General features: G+C 33.7%; 1 protein-coding gene and 1 pseudogene across 3 annotated transcripts; both read left to right on the plus strand.

Annotated features, from left to right (window-relative positions):
• Nucleotides 1-1,882: 1,882 nt before the first annotated feature.
• On the plus strand, nt 1,883-2,402 carry LOC148585919 (NAC domain-containing protein 72-like; annotated as a pseudogene).
• Nucleotides 2,403-10,764: 8,362 nt separating this feature from the next.
• Nucleotides 10,765-18,926, plus strand: NOA1 (P-loop containing nucleoside triphosphate hydrolases superfamily protein). 3 transcript variants are annotated; one of them, XM_059594323.2, is made up of 13 exons: nt 10,765-11,278; nt 11,498-11,683; nt 12,824-12,910; nt 12,989-13,068; nt 13,329-13,410; nt 14,443-14,463; nt 15,345-15,390; nt 16,482-16,600; nt 16,766-16,879; nt 16,963-17,061; nt 17,528-17,617; nt 18,362-18,471; nt 18,617-18,926. In XM_059594323.2, the coding sequence occupies exons 1-13, from the start codon at nt 10,862-10,864 to the stop codon at nt 18,864-18,866; spliced, it is 1,701 nt and encodes a 566-aa protein (XP_059450306.2). In that variant the 5' UTR covers nt 10,765-10,861; the 3' UTR covers nt 18,867-18,926. The 3 variants fall into 3 exon arrangements, with proteins under 3 accessions (XP_059450306.2, XP_059450307.2, XP_059450308.2); XM_059594324.2 differs by lacking the exon at nt 15,345-15,390 and having other exon boundaries at nt 14,443-14,506; XM_059594325.2 differs by lacking the exon at nt 15,345-15,390 and having other exon boundaries at nt 13,329-13,409; nt 14,441-14,463.
• The last annotated feature ends 334 nt before the right edge of the window (nt 18,927-19,260 follow it).

Here is a 19,260-nt window from a genome sequence, read left to right on the forward strand (position 1 = left end):
TCCAGAATATTCTAGGTATGGACTTAATCATTGCTAAACCCTAAATATGCAGTGCCTTTTTGCAGTGAACAACAGCAATTAAAAAAATCACATTTAACTCTAAGTATGGACTTAATTATTGCTAAACCCTAAATATGCAGTGCCTTTTTGCAGTGAACAACAACAATCAAACAGTGAGAATTTAACTCTAAGTATGGACTTAATTATTGCTAAACCCTAAATATGCAGTGCCTTTTTGCAGTGAACAACAACAATCAAACAGTGAGAATTTAACTCTAACTACGGACTTAATTATTGCTAAACCCTAAATATGCAGTGCCTTTTTGCAGTGAACAACAACACTCAAACAGTGATAATTTAACTCTAAGTATGGACTTAATTATTGCTAAACCCTAAATATGCAGTGACTTTTTTGCTAAAGCAAACCCTAACAGACAGTCAACTTTCTTCAACCGACAGTAGCCAATTTAAAAATGGAAAATGGACACCCAACATTTTGCTAGCATCAATTTGACCAAAGAAAGTGGACACCCACTTTATTCAACCCACCAGTACACAAATCGTTTTTTATTTGACCATATGACCCACAAATAGACAACCCACAAATAGACAACATTCGACAATAAAGGGGACCACAATGTGAAACTCGGCATACGGAAAAGGGGACCACAATGGTCGACGACTCGGCATACCAATAAATAAAACAACCAAAATCATTTGACAAAAGGGACTATACCTGGAAAAGATGGCAGAGACGAAGAAGACGGCTTACGGGCAAATCTTCCAACGCAACTACACGAGATAGGCACGGGGTGGAATCACGATTTAGGGTTGGGTGGAATCGCGATTTAGGGTTGGGTGGAATCGCGATTTAGGGTTGGTTTATTTGGGTGGAATCGCGATTTAAATCTGGTACTGGGTGGGTTGACGAAGGTCAGTGGTCGTCGGCCTGTGTTCTTCACGAAGACGCTATCCAAATCGTTTTTCAATTTCGAGTTTTCGTGATTTTCTTAAAAAAAACCCTAAACGTGTTTGTACACGTGGTCGCATCCGGGGTAGAACGGGGCTTCCAATAATTCTTTCGCACGTGCGCGGCACGTGCGACCCCTTCCGTTAGGATTTCACAGAAAATCCTAACGGAAGGGCCAAAGTGAACGAAACTCAGACTTTGATACACGTAAGTGAGAGGTTTTGAACAATGGGGGGGTGTCTGCAAAAAGGGTGAAAGTATGGGGGGGGTAAGTGAAGTTACCCCTATTTTTTTTAAAGTTTGGGAAGGTTAAATAAAGTTTTCCACTTTTTTTTTTTTTTTTTTTTTTTGTTTGTTTGTTCTCTACTATTCTCCCTTACGCCACGTTCTTTCTTCCTTCTCCCGTGTTCCCTTTTCTCTCACTTTCTTGAAAATCTTTTTCAAGCCTTCCTATTGATCTGCAACTCGAGCTAAGGACTCTCGGTTACCTACCGATTTCGAAAATCTATATGGGTTTGTTGAGTCGAGCTTGCACAAGCCTCGAAAACTCATCTCGGGTTTGAGCCAATTTCAAGTAAGGTAGTGATTCAGCCAAGTCGTTACACAAACAGTGAAACTCGGCTTGACTTGGCTTGTTTACAGTCCTTCATAGGACGAGTCCTCGGCACTCTAGACCCTTGTAGAGTGACGACCTGTCGTTGGTCTTATGCAGTTCAGTTAACACTGTAGAATATGGTACATTGTCTAGTTTAAATTTTAAATTCAAAAGTAATAGTTGCAATACGGCAAGTCGTTGATCCAGCGCCTTATCTAAGGCGGTGGTGCCACATATATAAGGCCACACTATTTCTTGTTATTCTTTGGGGGGAAAAAAATTATGGGAGTGAAACAGAAAGTGATCGAATAACGATGATGCTACCGGTGGGATTTCGTTTTCAGCCCACCGATGAAGAGCTCATAAGCTTCTATTTGTTGAGGAAGGTAAGGGGAGAAGAGCTGGCTCGGGATGGCATAGGTGAGTCTAATACTTATGGTGAAAAGGCTCCCCGGAAAATATGCAGCAATCTCTGTGATGAGGAGACGCTTTACATTTTTACAAGGCTAAAGAAACTAAACAAAAATTGAGTGGCACGCACAGTCATTTGTGGGGTTTGGCATGAGAATTCGTCTAACAAGATCTATGATAATCAAGGTGATGTTATAGTTTTGTTTCAAGGTAAAAGGGGGCTCATGCATAAAGAAATCCAACTGGATTATGCACGAGTTCTCACTCATTGGGGAGCAAGTACGGACTACTAACTAGGTCTTATGCGACATCCAAAAGAAATAATCAGAGTCAAGAGCTGAAATCAAAAGATGCCTTCAAGATCAGTCTTGTAGCACTGTTCAAATCAAAGGATATGTGTATTATAATATTACTTGTTCCAAGTAATAACATAATTTAAACCGTGCTTTAACCTCTGAATCCAAATTATTAACTAATCTAGCCATTATGGGCAAGGAATACTATACTAACAATACCAAAATATTCAAACATAAAACAAGATCAACAAATCCTTTATAAAAAATTCAACCCACAAATGACATATATTATTTTGGATCCAAAATGGTCCAATCAACATAACTTGAAAACTCAAATACACAATAGACAAATCATAGTAAAGCAAATGATTAATATTATTCCACAATAAATAAATAAAACATTATTTGAAACAAGAGACGATTGAGAACTTTTACGTAACAAATCTGAGTCTCATACATTACTTTGAAAAGCGTCCGATTGAATCTGAAACATAACATGTTGTAAGTATGAAATGCAGTTCAATAAATAAAGTGCATAGTGACAGAATCTTGATTCAATGCAAATCCATATATCAAAATTATACTGAACTAATAGGGGCTATAGTATAAAGATAATCAACGAGAAAGTTCATCTAAGAATCTTACCTTAGCAATAGCCTTCTGGGCACTCAAGGCAGCAACAGTCTCTCTAACCTCTGTATAATTTCAAAAATATAAAAATGTCAAATAAATAAATATGGAAAGAACGAAAAAAAAAAAAAAAAGAAAAAAAAAAGAAAAAAGAAAAAAGCAAGGAGTTAAATATGGATAAAATTTTATCATAAATGTTTGATGATTGTGATTAACAAGAGTAGACGTTTGAAGCAAGAATGAAAAATCTACAGTCCACCGATCCCTATGGTAACCCAATTATTAAAAATTTAGAAAGTAACATTTTATAGGAAAAAACATGCTTTTAGTTAAGTACATAGAAGGTTAGTTACATGAAAATTGTGTTGGAATTAAAAAATATAAGAAGAAAAAATATAAAATCCTATTAGACTTGTGGTACCACTAGGCATTTTCATTGTTAAATTTTTTATAATAAACTATTCACAATATTTATTTATTGGTAGAATTCACTAAATGATCGAGAACATTATTCCTTTAATTCAAATGAAATTGTTCTATTACGTTTTTTTTTTTTTTTTTTTGGCAATCCATATATATTTGTCATTGAAACTAGATTAATACAAACATTTTGACAATTACTAATAAAGTGAATATATATATATATATATATATATATATATATATATATATATATATATATATATATATATATACTGACAATTGTTGCCTATGATAGTGATAAAAATATGTTTGATATTGCTTTTAAAAGTATTGAAATATTACTAATTAAGTGCTTCATTAATTAGAAAAGTTGTATAAATCTTATAATACATGTTAAGATCCATTTGAAGGAAACAATGTTCAATGTTTTGCAGTGAATAAAAATAAATATTCGTAATAAACCCACTAAATGAGAACTTTATTCCTTCAATTCAAATGCAATAACTCATTTCCTTTTTTTTTTTTTTTTTTTTTTTGACAATCCATACATATTTGTTATTAAAAAAAAAAAAAAAGAAGAAGAAGAAGAAGATATATTGACAGTTGTTGTCTATGATAGTGATAAAAATAAGTTTGCCATTACTGTACTTATTGAAAAACTAATTAATTGCTCCATAAATTAGAAAAGTTGTATACCTTCATTTTGAAAATTGGAAACCACAAACTAATTAGCCTTTTTAGATGTACCGGCACTTTTATCACATCATGAATAATAAAGCTACTAAAATAAACCTTAAAACCATACGATCTTAAAACTTTAAGTCAATACATATTGTAATGATTTCCTTACAACTCAAAAGCCACAAGGTCTTAATCCTTGAGATGCATTACATTCCAAATTTTCTATGCTGACAATATAGAAGACATAAATCCAATGAGTAAATGCTTTACATAAAAGAGTCAAACTTCTCTAAAAGTAATTTTGAGTATTTTATGTTTTAAGTTATTTGTTATACTTTTGCATTTTTGTTAAAAAGCAAAAATTTATCTTAAAAAGTGTTGGGCTAAACAAAAAACCAATCATCAAAACCTTTTTGGCATAAAACCCAATAATCAAGGACCCAGGCTTCTTCCTTCACTGCCAGGGCAGATGGGCCAAGGCCCAACGGTATCGGTATGTGTTACTTTCCTAAAATTTAAAAACCTTCTAAACTTTTATTATTTTTGCAATTATTTTTTTAAAATTCAAAAACTCTTAATTTAGTATATTGAACTTTCAAATTTTTGCAACGTCACAACCCTTGGTTTTTCGGTTAAATCCTAATAAAGAGGTATCAGTTCTGCTAAAGAATGCTAGTTCATTTACTCATTGATATAAGTCAAAAATCGATGGGATTTTTGCGTACATCCACACGATTCATAGTCAAAGTTCTATGGCTAGTTCTCATATTTTGGTGATTCTAGATGTTATAAATCAAAATTTTCCATTTGCTAGGAATCTAATTTTCCATTTTCCTTCTTTTGGCAGTCTTTTGAATTGGGATTAGTGCACCTCAAAATTATCAAGAACTTCTAGTTGTTAATTTAATTTAATTTTTTTTTTCCTTTTTAGAATAGAAAAAAAAAAAAAAAATTGATGGATCATAATCAACTTTGAACCGATTGCAATGGCAAAATATTGAACAGATTCTCATACATGCAAATATGTTTTTTTTTTTTTTTTTTCCCAAAGTGGGTATATTGTTAAATACTTAAATTAACGTTCGCTTAATATTATAAAGCTATGAATTATTATAATAATAAGTGGGTGCTAGCTGAGTGACCCAAATTCATTTCCCACCCATCTATATTTTTTTTCTTGAGACTCAAAGCTTGGTCACTTTGAAGTAAGAATGAAAAGGTGGGCGGTTAATTTGAAAAAAAAATTAATTATGCTATGTTTTTGTCAAGTTTGAGTTAAACTGTAACCGTGATTTGCAGTTCATTAGCTTGCTTAAAAGGTTGAACACATCATTATGTCATTAGGAGTCTAAGTCCTTCGACTTATTTTTAGGTAAAAGAGATTTCACTTGTTTTGAGATAAATTTTTATGAGCACATTAACATGTTTTCTGTGAGGTATGATGTTTGAGCTTAGGCTTGTTCTCTTTGAGATTTGTTAGATGACCTATTGATGAATAACCATTGGCTTGCAAGATATAAAAATAAATAAATAAATAAAAAATAGAAGGAAAAAGAAAAGAAAGATCATGTTGAGTTTTTCACTGAGTAACCGGATCTCTTGCCTCATTAAGCATTGAGTGTTTGCATCAAAAGGTGTGAAGTTCAATGTTGATTTATGATATGGCTAATCTGACTTCGTAGCCTTTTTGACTTAAGTTAATAAGGTTATTAACCGCCTACTAAAACCGCTAGTCATTTTTTAAGGCGATTAGAAAAAATTACTAACCAATTAGGCGGTTACGGTTAGAAATTTTAAGTTTTGAGAAAACTACTAACTGCCTAGGCGGTTACGGTTAGAGATTTTAAGTTTTAAGAAAATCACTAACCGCCTTTATGTATATTATATTTATGTATATAAAAATACATGAAATGACGTTGTTTTTGTCTTCAAATATATATATAAAAATCTAGAAATGATGTCGTAGGTAGGGGGTATCATATTACCATAAAAAAACGACATCATTTTAGTTTTTTTATTTTTTATTTTTTAACTTCTTAATTTTTTTTTTAAAAAAAAATTATTTAAAAAATGATTAGCGATTATTAAAGTTATTAACTGCTAACTGCCTGTTAACCGCCTAGGCGGTTAGTAAATTTTACTAACCACCTTTTCACCCCTACTTGGAAGTGTCATTTTGGCACTACGATGTTGGTAACTCCAATGGCTTTGCTTGATAATATATATTTTTGGGTAAAGTCTACATACCTTCCTCAAACTACCACTCAATTGACAATGTCTCCCAAAACTTTCAATTGTGATAATGTCCCATCCAAACTATCAAAACATAGTCAATTTTCTCCCTCAAGAGTAGCAAAAAGATAAAAATGACCCTACATATTTCTTAATAAGACAAAAATACCCCTATAAATTCGAAAAAATAATAATAATAATAATAATAATTTTTTTAAAATTATTGAAATCGTCTTATTATTCATTTATGAAAAGAGAATATGGAAGTTATTACTAAAACGGGCCCCTATTATTTGGAAAAGAAAAACTATATATATTTTTTTACAATTATGAGGAGACAATTGAGTAAATGAATAGATTAACTTGATCACATTTTAAGTTATATGGCTTTGGATGGGAATAAATGTATTGATTAATTGCTTGGGCACTGCAAAATGCTATATTATATGCATTCTCTTAAAGAAAGTTTTAATCAAATTAACTATTTACAAATGGTAACCTTTGATTGAAAAAATTGTATTGGGGATTATGAAAAGACATCTTAAAATAATAGAATATATCAACTTGATCATATTGAGTTATATGACTTTTGAGAGGAATAAAATAAATTTTGTAACGCATTGGCGTTTCTTTGAATGAGTTGGGTGCGTTTGGGATTGCGATTTCGCAAGAATAATCTGCATTTTTAAAAAATATCGCAAAATGTATGACGTTTGATATTGCGATTTAAAAAGCACTTAATTTAAAATAGGAAAACAATTTACAATTTCAATAAGCAGACTAGGGGTACTTATTTGAAAAAAGTGCGAATTTAAACCAAAATCATGAATTCGCATAACAAATATTTAATAAAAAAAAATATTTTTTAACATGTTTTACCAAATATTTTTGCAATTTTAAAAACATTATTTTTAAAAATACGATTTTTAAAATCACACTTATTGAAATTGCAATCTCAAATGAACCCTTAGAAGAGTTATTGGGAAAAATTACAACAGATTTTCTTTTTTGAACTATATGATCGCCACAAAACATAGAAGCACCATAGCCCTATATATCTCCATTTTAAAATTTGGAAAGTACAAACTAACTTTTTTTAGATGTACCAGCACTTTTATCACATCATGAATAATAAAGCTACTAAAATAAACCTTATAACCATACGATCTTAAAACTTGAAGTCAACACATATAATGCTTTCCTTACACCTCAAAACCCACAAGGTCTTAATCCTTGAGATATAGTACATTTCAGATTTTATATGCTAACAATATAAAAGCCATAAATCTAATGAGTAAATGATTTACATAAAAGAGTCCAAGCTCTCTAAAATATACAACTTGTTAAAATATAAAGTACAATGTACAACAAACTCCAAAGCTCAATCCTTGAAAACCTTTGTCCCTTCTTCCCTCTTTTGCACCATGTGAACCTTCTGGCTTTACCTTAATCACTCTTAAATTGTACCATAATCACTGCACTTTCTGTAAATACATATTGCATATATAAGTAAAAAAATGGATAAATTTACGACTTAGTAAGTAAAATAAGTTAAGACAATTTGTGCATGTGAGCCTTCATTTAATTCTTGAGCATAACTATGAGATGAGTTGAAAACATTTACTAGAAGAAAATTATGCATTACGAGTCATAATAAATCATGCAAAACATTTTGTTATTGAAAAATTGCAATAAGTGAAAACGTAATCATGTTTTAAGCATAAACTTTAAATCATATGAAACTTTCAATCCATTTAGGCTTACAAATCAATCAAAGCTTTCCTTTATTGTCTTGAGTAACATGTTTACCCCTTGACTCAACTTTGCTTGTCTTAAACCAGAGCGGCGAACGTTGGCTTGTCCTTGAGGACTCTTACAGGCTCATCATGTCGTCAAAGGAAAGAGTTACTGGGATGGGGCTTTCCTAGGTGAAGGTCATATAGTTGATAGCTCAAACCTTCGTGTGTCTGTCATTCGGTATGGTTGCCATGTTATTTATAAAAATATATGTGATCCAAATAAGTCATAACATTATAGTTTTGTGGGGTTAAACTTATAAACATAGAACACATGCAACGTGTCATGTAAACTTGACTACTTGAGAGATCATTTCATTCATAATTATAGCATGTGCAAATTCATTATGTAAATAATTCTCATGAAATCCATAATCAATTAATCATAGCATGCGATTAATGGTTCCGATAGAGGAAGAGGCCGACAAGGCTCGCTATTTTGGTGGCGTCGTTGGATTAATTTATGGCTCCAATGTAGGAGAGGGAGATGGGTACAGGGTACTGTGTAACAAGTAAGGGAGAAGAGAGGCTATGGAGGAGAGAAAAGAGAGGCTAGGCGATGCCTCCATATTCTGGCGGCAGCGTTTGGCTGGAGGGGTGGGGTGGTTCATGGGTTAATGGGTTAGAAGGTGATGTAATATGGTGTTTTAGTATTAGTGTATTTTGGTGTGTTTAAGTGAGGTGTCAAATGCTTATTGGAGGCTGCAAAAATGAGGTTTTAAGGATGGATCCGATAGTAGGGGCTCTCTGAAATAAATGAATCATAAAATTCTCAACCTTTTCTCAAAAAGTTCAATAAAAAAATCAATGTCAGGGTTTTAGGAGTATGTTTTCTTACTCAGAGATTGTTTTGAAAGATAAATTTTCTTTGTTTATTAAAACATAAGGCATCCGTGTATATAGTTATACAATTAAGAGGAGTACTACATATCCCAAAACTTAATTTCCAAAAGTTAGTTCTCAAATGATGTGTCACTATCTTATGAGATTTATTATTTTAGGAAGTGTGTCACCAACTCATGGGATGGTAACACATCATTTGTGAACAACTTTTAGAAATGAAGTTATGGGATGTCTAACATTTCCCTAAAATTAATATTGAATTTGTCCAAGAAAATATCTTTATACATCAATTTCTAGAAATATAACTATTTTTAAAAATAGAATTCATTTTCTCATCAAGATTGTTTAACCTTAACCCACGTCCCTAGTGTCGCATGACCTTGTCGTTTCTACATCTGACACGTAATTCCCTAAAATTTATCACGTAAACTTGCTTAAAAAATTATTTCTTAGAAAATGCAACTTTTGTCCATAATTTATTTTCTGGACCGTTCTCCACCCTTTTAGTTCTGAATTAAAGATCCTAAAACTTTATTAGTTGTTAAACTGTCTAAAATTATATCTCTTACTAACAAAAATATCTATAGTATATCATATACCCCTTTTGAAATTAAATTCTTGAACCAAAACAATCCTATTCAACCCTCCTATAGAACACAGCCAGAATACCCACAACTATTACAATCGATATGCTTACAATACCCACAACCATTACCATTCCAACACAACATAATCATCCATCAAAAATATTTATATGGTCATCAAAATAAATAGAGAAACTCTCACTGATTGGACCACAACAAAACTCAACAAAAATTCAGACTTATATATAAAATAAATAAATAAATAAATCAGTACAAACCGAAACCTCAAACTTGCTCAATTCTTTTCCAAATCAACCGTATATCATTCAAAAACATCACCGAATTTATTATCCAAATAATTTATATCACCGATAAACCCATTAAATCATCAGGAAAAAAAACACCCAAATCAACTTACAGAAATCAATTTCTATCCCCTAATTGCAGAAAAATCAAGGCTGAAATAATGGGAATCTCAAGAATTTCAAAGGAAATCCAAAATTCACCTTGCCCGGTCTTGCTTCTCGGTCGTGAGTCCCTTGGAGCCTCTCCTCTTTTAATGGACAGCACTTCCAACCTCAAGTAAGGCTAGATTTCTCACTTGTATCACTTCAAAAATAATGTGGTTGTTAAAATTATCATTAAATTTATGATTAATTATTATTAAATTTTGATTAAATTGTAATTTTGAAAGTCACTCTATTTTTAGAATAATACAAAAATAACTTCTAGTATTATTAAGGAGACCTCTTCTATTTTTTTGCTGAAGAAGGGAGCTCATCCCCCTTGCTGGGACTTGGTCCCATGCTGCTCTTGTACATCTCTTATCTAACTCTTTTTTAAATTCAAGCTTCAAGCTCTCTTTTGGGAGTCTGTTTTTTATGTTCGAGTGTAAGAAGTATAGTTAAATTTACACAAAAAAGAATTAACGGTTAACTATACTAAAAAGTCATGTGTCTCTTATGAGTAATGTTAGAAGTCGTTACTTTTAAGAATAATATGACTTCTAAAATTATCATTAACCTTTTGATTGATCATTATTTAATTTTGATTAAATTGTAATTTTAAAAGTCACTCCATTTTTAAAAGTCACTCCATTTTTAAAAGTCACTCTATTTTTAGAGTAACTTCTAAAATTATTCACTTCTCACGTAATAAAAGACGCATGACAAACTATTAGACTCAATTAAAGAAAATTTTCTCAAATCCAGTTTGATGGAAATTTCTGCCCGTATCTTATCTTATCATATGACGTATATAGATCATTCTTATTTTAGATGGATAAATAGTCCATAATGTGTACCTTCGTATATGCACATGCTTCCACTGCGCTTCTCATCTTCCACACAGAATCAACAGGCCTAAACCCTTACACCGTTAAACCTCCACAACAGCAGCACATGGCTTCCTTTTCTCCTCTCTTTTTTCCCCAGCACCTCACAATCTCTGCCTCCAAACTTCCCAAAACGCACACAAAGCCCACTCTCATACTCTGCAGATCTTCTACACAGGAACAGCATTATGCCCACCACACGGCCTCTGTCTCAGAGACCCATTTCTCGGACTCCGTACCCGGACCCGATGGGACCGGACCCGCTGCTCCCACCCGGGGCCAGAGATTTCTCGAACACCACCGGTCCCTCGAGGCCGCGAAGCTCGTGGCCGAAGAGAATAGTAAGTTCAAGAAGAAGAAGACGAAGAAGGAGAAGCCCTTGAAGGTTTCCACTGCAGTGGCTTCTTGTTATGGGTGTGGGGCTCCGTTGCAGACCTCGGAATCGGATGCTCCGGGCTATGTGGATTCCCAGACCTATGAACTGGTAGAAATTACATACTGAATTCTAGTTGATAATTGGATATGAATTGTTGTGTTAAAAAAAAAAGGGAGTGGCAAAGAAATTTCCACCAAACGTTCACGTTTGGTTATCGCGTCCTTTGTCAGAAATTGAGTTTTGTCAAATTGCGTTGATTGGTATCTGTATATTTGTAGTTTTATCCCCTGACAAGAGAGCGATTCGGGAATGTAAATAATTGTGCAGAAGAGGAAACACCGCCAGCTTAGAACTGTTCTATGCGGGCGGTGCCGGCTACTGTCACACGGGCACATGATAACTGCAGTCGGTGGAAATGGAGGTTATCCCGGCGGAAAACAGTTTGTGACAGCTGAACAACTTAGGGAGAAGCTATCTCACTTGCGCCACGAAAAAGTGTTGATTGTTAAACTGGTGAGTGCCACCTGTCTGACTTTTGCTTTGTGATGAAGTAAATGGGTTGCCTTGATGACCCTAGAATATGATTAATGTATGGAGGTCTGCTCTATTTCTGGTTGGTCTGATAAGTTGCTTATGAACTTTTTTTTTTTTTGGCTCCATTTGTGGAAGAATTTATATACCTGTAATTGTACTTCTGGTTGGGGGCTTAGCTGGCATTTTAGGGTAATACTAATTTGCTTGGGCTTGCAAATGTATTAGGGAGTACAGCCATTTGCTTTTGTAGAAGCTAGAGGAAATCCCTTAAAACCTTTTTCTTTTTAGTTGTAATAGTTTTTCCTTCCTAGGCCAGCATTCATTTTATTTTTGTGGCGGGCACTATTTTCATTGTAGTTAACCCATCTGTAAGTAAATATAAATTCACAATTGTGTGCGTGCCTGAAGCAAAGAGCAAGAGAGGAGGGTTGGGGTGGGAGGGGGTTTCTATGCATTGATGCTTAGATGGAAGGCTCCATTCCCTTTTATTTATTTATCGCTATTGTTATCATTAACTAAAAATTTCGATCAATTGCTTTGAGCTGAGCTTCAGTACACACGAGGAATGGTAAGTGAATGTCAGGCCTAGTACTATGTAGGCACCCTTTGGCAGTCTAAACATGTTTTAATGTATGTGGATTAACACGAATATTTTCTTGCTTTCATCTTCCTGATATGCTGTTCCTATAAGCAAGTATATTGCATGTTGTCTAAGTAACATTGTCTATTTGCCAAATTGTATAGGATTCAATAAATACCTGAGAATGACGAAGAAACTTTTCCTGTCTCACTTGTAGTGTAAAATTTTGTAATGATAGTGTATCATATCCAGGTTATCTGGGCAAGAAATGATTTAATAATCTAACAAAAAGATGGCCGCCCACATATGATTCAGCTGATAAAGTGGCATGGTGGAGAAGGGAAAGGTCCTAGTTTCATATATTACCCTAAAGAGGACTCATAAAGATGTTTATATGATCTGACTCATTTTCTGCACTCGTCACTAGACATTTTGTTAGGTGATCTCATATTTATTACAATTTAATGATAGAAATAGTAGAAATTCATAAAGCCTATGATAGGCACGTTTCTCTAATTATTTTTGTTAATAATCTCTAGGTTGATATTGTGGACTTCAATGGCAGCTTTTTGGCTCGTGTGCGTGATCTTGCTGGTTCAAATCCAATAATATTAGTTGTGACAAAGGTAATAATCTGCATGTTGGTATCTAATATCATCGTACAATGGGGTGATTCAGATAATGATCACACTTTTCACTTTCAGGTTGATCTCCTACCAAAAGGGACTGATCTAAATTGTGTTGGTGATTGGGTAGTAGAGGCCACTACAAAGAAGAAGCTTAAGTAAGTTTGGACTCTTTTTTAGAAGAGAAACATTTTTTTTTCCTCTCTTTGCAAGCGTTTTAATTTGTAGGATACGTTGTTACATAAGTTCATAACATGAAAATAAATGTTGCTCAAGCCTCACAGTGAGTTGAGCTTGTGGTTCTTGTACAGTTTTCATGCAGTTTCCACAATAGGATTTTTTTTTTCTTTTCAAATGACCAAAAGCTTACCTGCAGCATGCTTAGGGTTGCACACTTATAAGTCTGTTATTTATGCAGTGTTCTGAGTGTCCATCTGACAAGTTCAAAGTCTTTGGTTGGCATAGTAGGAGTTGCATCAGAAATTCAAAAGGAAAAAAAGGTTTTTTCCTCCTCTATGAATACCCTTCCAAATGCTACTAATATAACTTAATGAAAGCAAGTGGTAATTGCTGGAAGTTAATGATATAGTGATTTTTTTTCATAGTTTTCTATTTGAAAATGCGGTTAATATTTCAGAAAATATCTCCAAAGTTGAAATCAGTACCATGATCTCCACCCAAGCTGGGAAGCTATTTTACATGGGACTTGGGTATGAGCATCTGGAATGGATGTCTCTAGGTTTCTGGCTTATCTGGTGCTTATATGATACAAGATATTCAACCTGCGTCTTTCTGAAACAAGATGGAGAAAATCCTCAAAACAAAGTAAAAAAATAAAAATGGATATCTTTTTTGTTGGTGAAGATCTTTTCTGTACACGGTATCAAAGTGGCAATATATAAAGTATGGAATCTCCTGAATCTCCTACCTCTTACAGTATGGAATACCATTATTAATGTACAAAAAGCTCACATCTTGTAGCAAACTACCGTTATTGTCCACACCCACTGGGGGATTAATCAGATCAAGCAAACAAGACAGCCCAGGAAAATGTCCAAAAGTTCTCTCTTTTTCAAATGTAATAGACTTATAACAGCTAATTAGAGCTGAGTTGGAGACAGAGAATTGGACACAGTGTATATAAAAAATAGAAAACATGGAATTGGAATGTCAATGTTGTACTAAATGTGGTCCTTGACTTATGGGTTTGACTTGTAGTTTCCTGGAACTACTTATAAAAAAAAAAGTTCCTGATAAACTGTCAATGTTATGTATGATAGAAAAAACTTTACCATCCCATTAGTGAAATTAGCCACCAACCTAGACTTCTATTTGCTTCCTTTTGTTATTCATGTTTTGCAACTGTATAGCTTTTCCTTACCAAGCTAATTCTTTCCTCATGATATAATATGTCATATTCATCAGTAAATAAACTTTAAATTTTGGCTTATAATGCATGAAGCAATTTTAAATATCTATTTATTTGCTCTTTGTTTTTTTTCTCAAGTTCTTGAGTTGATTCTTTGATGCAGGGGCGGGATGTTTACATTCTGGTTAGTAAATTTCTGAATTGGAAGCTCCCCATTAATGCACAAAGTAGGGTCGAAATGTCAATTGTTCTTACTATATTGATATTCTTACTGAACTGTCATGGCATTAGTCCCTTTGTTGAATTCCTGCTCATAAGGCTATGTATACTTTGAAAATGAAAAATATACATTCTAATTGTTATCTCTTACCAGAGTTGTTTCTGTTGATTCGGTTGTAACTCATGCTCATTAGTTCATGATGAATATATTTATAAATTTAGCCCAAAAAGAGGGGCTTGGAAGCTAGGGCCTTTGAAAAGAACAATGAAGAATCATCCTTAGGAGTAAGCAAATTTGATAACTTTAATTTCTTAGATACTAAATTGTATATATATTACAATAATATAAATGTGCAAAAGGAGTGCAACCCTTGTACATATGTTAAGAAATGAGTATAATTTCTATTTTGTTTGATTTATTATGGCTGAAATGGCACCTCCTCCCCCATACATATGGTCTTGGGTTCAAAAGTCACTGGGTATGTAACTTACAAATGAAAAAATATTTGTGCATTATACATAAAATAGGACTGGCATGATATGTAGGTGTGCGGCATATTTTGTAACATTATTATGAACATTCTTTGATTAATATGCTAATGTTTAGCTGTAAATCTTGTTGCATTGTGAAAGGTAAAACTTTTCCAACCATTCGATTTGTAATTCTTTGGTTTTTAAATGGAGGATGAAAATAATTGGCACTTATTATTGCTTTTTGTTTGTTGGTCCTTGGTTTTTTTCTATTTAATAGACAGTTGTCTGCATTTCTGCAATTTTATCAAAATTAATATCTCACCAGTTTATAGAAGTGATTACGTTTATGATAGTTTATTACCATTCCTTCAGGGCGCAGCTAATGTTGGGAAATCTGCATTTATCAATGCTTTACTTAGTAAGTTAATGTAACTTTTCTTTGTGTTTCATTAATTTTGGTGAAGGTATTTGTTATTGGTTTTTTGAACATTCAACTTAATTGGAAGGCATTAACCATCAGCCCTTGCCCATTTATGTCACTCTTTTGATTGATAAAGGAATACAACTGCAATTAAAGATAATTATATTATGTGTAAGTGCCTCCCATGATGGGCATGATCTGAACTCCTCCTTTTATACCTTCTTGTTTCCAGACTGCTTGCATTATTCAGTGAGCAATTTGGGGTTCACAAATCCGCCTAGGACTTTGTCAATGAGGCATAAGCTCCAGGCCTTCACACTTTTTGATAGAGTACTTTGATCTCCAACTCGTATTTTTTCTCCCATTCTTTGCAATGGTCTGTTATAGCAGATTCATTCAAGTCCACTTCTGCTACATCATTATCCAACTCCTCCATCTTGTCGGCCCAGGATTTAGAGTTGAAAGAGGACCCCTTTACTACAATAGTGAGTTTTTTAAGTTCAAACGTATTGTTTGGTTGTGGAGCTAATAAATCAGAGTACAGAGGAAGGAATCAGTAGAGAAGTTGTCATGGTTGGCAATTTAGAATCTTGACTGAAACCTTTAATTACTGTTGTTAGGATGGTGATCGAGTAAGGCCTCTTGCTTCTCCAAGCATGCACTTTAGCTAATTTGTCTGTTGTGAAAATTTTAATTAATCTGAAAATTGGTGGGGAAAATTATATTGTGAACTCGTATATAGCAACTATGGTCTACACTAAATTTTCCATTTCTTTTTATAGAGATTTATTACTATTTAGATTGTAATATTTTCTCTGCACTCTCTTTGCTGCGCATATATTTCATGCTAGTGTTCTGTTTTCTTTGTCATTCCTTTGGACACAATAGAGAAAACTATTCGTTCTGATGGAACTGTATTAAACACCTAATTTCTGCATTTTGTTCTGTCCTAGGTAGTGGACACTGACCATTTTAGAATACGTTTTCATTTTGCATTCTTCTCTCTGCCAATGTTATGGGACAAGTTGTAACCTTCTAAATATACTAGTTCCCTCTTTTTTGAACCTTTTTTTATATTCTGGCTTCAGAAATGATGGCACAAAAGGATCCAGCTGCTGCGGCAGCACAAAAATACAAACCAATACAATCTGCTGTTCCTGGAACCACCTTAGGTCCAATTCAAATTAATGCTTTCCTAGGAGGAGGGGTAAGCCATTTTATATAAATATGCCTATCTGTCTGCTCATTATGCTTTTAGCATTTGTACTGTGATTTTATAAACTGTTATGTTTACTTATGTAAGCATTTTTTATTTCCTTTGGTAAATTTTTATTTTATGAGTGGTACCTGAAACTCTTTTTTGTTCATGCAGAAAATATATGACACGCCTGGAGTTCATCTCCACCATAGGCAAGCTGCGGTGGTTCATTCAGATGATCTACCTGCACTTGCTCCTCAAAGTCGGCTAAGGGGTCAATCTGTTCTAGTATGTCCTCTCTGTATTTCCTTAAAGCTTACTCAATTGTCCCATCTTAACATAGTATTTTTCTGCTATGACAAAATTCTCAGGTAGCCCTTGACAATGGGACAGCAAGCAAAGTTAAATCCAACGGCTTAAATGGGTTCTCAATATTTTGGGGAGGTCTTGCCAGAATTGATATCTTAAAGGTTTTGATCATTTAGTTTTATGCATATTTAGTTGTTACACTTGTTATGAAAATTTTATTGGTTCATAACAAGTGGTGAAGGTTTTGTTATAAAGGCCCTAGACTTTTTGTGGCATAACCATCAAGTCTAAAGCTTGAATCCTTTTGAGTGTAAACAACTCCTTGGGGTCACACCCCTGCCCAAAGCCAAATTTAACTGATTCGTGTGGTGGGGGTATGTTACACAGGTGTAGGGTTTATCATTCATGGGTAGGTACTTGAAGTCCCTCTCAGGGGTTCCTTATCATTAAAAAAAAAAAAAAAAAACTTTTATTGGTTCAGCGTGTTTAACAATTTTGATAATTTCAGGTTCTCCCGGAAACTGTACTTGAAGTGGCCTTCCCTCTCAGGGGTTCCTTATCATTAAAAAAAAAAAAAAAAAAAAACTTTTATTGGTTCAGCGTGTTTAACAATTTTGATAATTTCAGGTTCTCCCGGAAACTAGCTTGACATTCTATGGGCCAAAGGCTTTGCAAATTCATATAGTGCCCACGGATAAAGCAGATGAATTTTACCAGGTAATCAAGAAGGTAGTTGCAACTGTGACATAATTTTTGTCATTTTTGCTTGCATTTGGCCCAAATTAGTTTAGCCACAAAATTCTGTGTCAATTTTTTTTTGTCACAACTAACAAAAAACAACAAATTGTCGCAAATACTTACTGGGTGTGTTGCCAAATTATTGAAATTAGGTACAGTTTCAGCATCAACTTTCTAAATTGTCTGCAATCTTTGTGAATTATTTGTTTTTCTTGCACTAAAATGGCTGTCATTAAAACAATAAAGTTGTTACATCAAACCTATGGTATTGTTCTTGTCACATTCTTTATTATTTCCCATCTTTGATTGTTGGTAAAACAGCTACATAAAATATTTTGTAAATTCATTTTTGAGAAGAGCAACAGAGTGCATATCAGCTACCTGTTTGTATTACTTGGATAGTATTTATGTACTCTGTCCTTACATAAAAAGCTGCATTAGCAATCTCCTATGGAAGCCTAGACAGACAGTCGTGCATAGTTTAAATCTCATCTGCTATCTTGTTTATGAATCTGTAAATATTTCCAACATGATGATTACAGAATGGTGAGGAACTTTTGTGATTAGAAGCTAGAAGTTTCCACAAATTTTTTTTTTTTCTCTCTCTTGCTCTCACCGCCCCATATTTCCATTGATTTTCTTCTTTGTTGTGCTTTGTGCGTGTTTTTTATTTTTCTTTTTTTGTATCTTTATTGGCTAAAGAGTTTTTTTACCATGTTGTAGAAAGAACTTGGCGTTTTATTAGTACCTCCAACTAGAAAAGAAGGAGCAGATGACTGGAGAGGATTGGAAATAGAGCGCCAGTTGCATATATCATTCAAAGATGTGGAAAGGTAGAGTTTAATTTTCATAGTTCGTTCATTTGTGCCTATATGTTAAGTGATATATTTTTACCTCTTTAAGCATTCTTGCCACAAATGCTGATTTTTTTATCTCATTACTACTAAGTCAATGGACAATTTCTCTTTGTTTGGGCAGGCCTGCTTGTGATATTGCTATATCAGGTCTGGGATGGATTTGTGTTGAACCAGTGAGCAAATCAATCAAAATATCTGATCCAAACATAGAAGAAACAGCCAGAGAACTGCATGTAACTGTCCATGTCCCCAAGCCAGTCGAGATTTTTGTTAGGCCTCCATTGCCTGTGGCCAAAGTCGGAGCAGAGTGGTACCAATATCGAGAGTTGACGGAGAAGGAAGAAGAAGCAAGACCGAAGTGTTACTTTTGATGCTAGTGGTTCCATGATCTATATTATATATATGTAATCAATTTGCTTATTGCAAGAATATTCCACCTTTCTTTTTTTTTTCTTTTTTTCTTTTTTTGAATGAATGTAAAAAAAATGTAGTGTATTATTTTTTTCTTTTCAATATAGAATGTGAATTTTCCATCAATGTGAGACACAATAACCTTTTTGTACAGGTTAGTTACCAAGCCTGTGCAAAAGCGCATACAAGCCCAACAACATTAAAGGAAACAACCATGACAAAAACTATCATATTATAGCAGACATTCAAAGGGAACGAATAAACAATCACAAAAACCATCATATTATTGCACAAATACATGAGATCAGCAACACTGGTTGATGCACACATCCCTCAGAACCTTAGCAACAGATA

Source organism: Corylus avellana, chromosome 5 (genome assembly GCF_965113065.1).
Source record: "Corylus avellana chromosome 5, dhCorAvel1.hap1.2, whole genome shotgun sequence".
NCBI classification, from domain to species: domain Eukaryota; kingdom Viridiplantae; phylum Streptophyta; class Magnoliopsida; order Fagales; family Betulaceae; genus Corylus; species Corylus avellana.

Excerpts from the sequence above, each read along its gene's own strand:
- NOA1 (XM_059594323.2), top strand. The coding sequence starts at position 10,862 with ATGGCTTCCTTTTCTCCTCTCTTTTTTCCCCAGCACCTCACAATCTCT. Across the intron at positions 12,911-12,988 it reads TAATATTAGTTGTGACAAAG|GTTGATCTCCTACCAAAAGG; the intron begins GTAATAATCTGC and ends TTTCACTTTCAG. Across the intron at positions 18,472-18,616 it reads TCATTCAAAGATGTGGAAAG|GCCTGCTTGTGATATTGCTA; the intron begins GTAGAGTTTAAT and ends TTGTTTGGGCAG.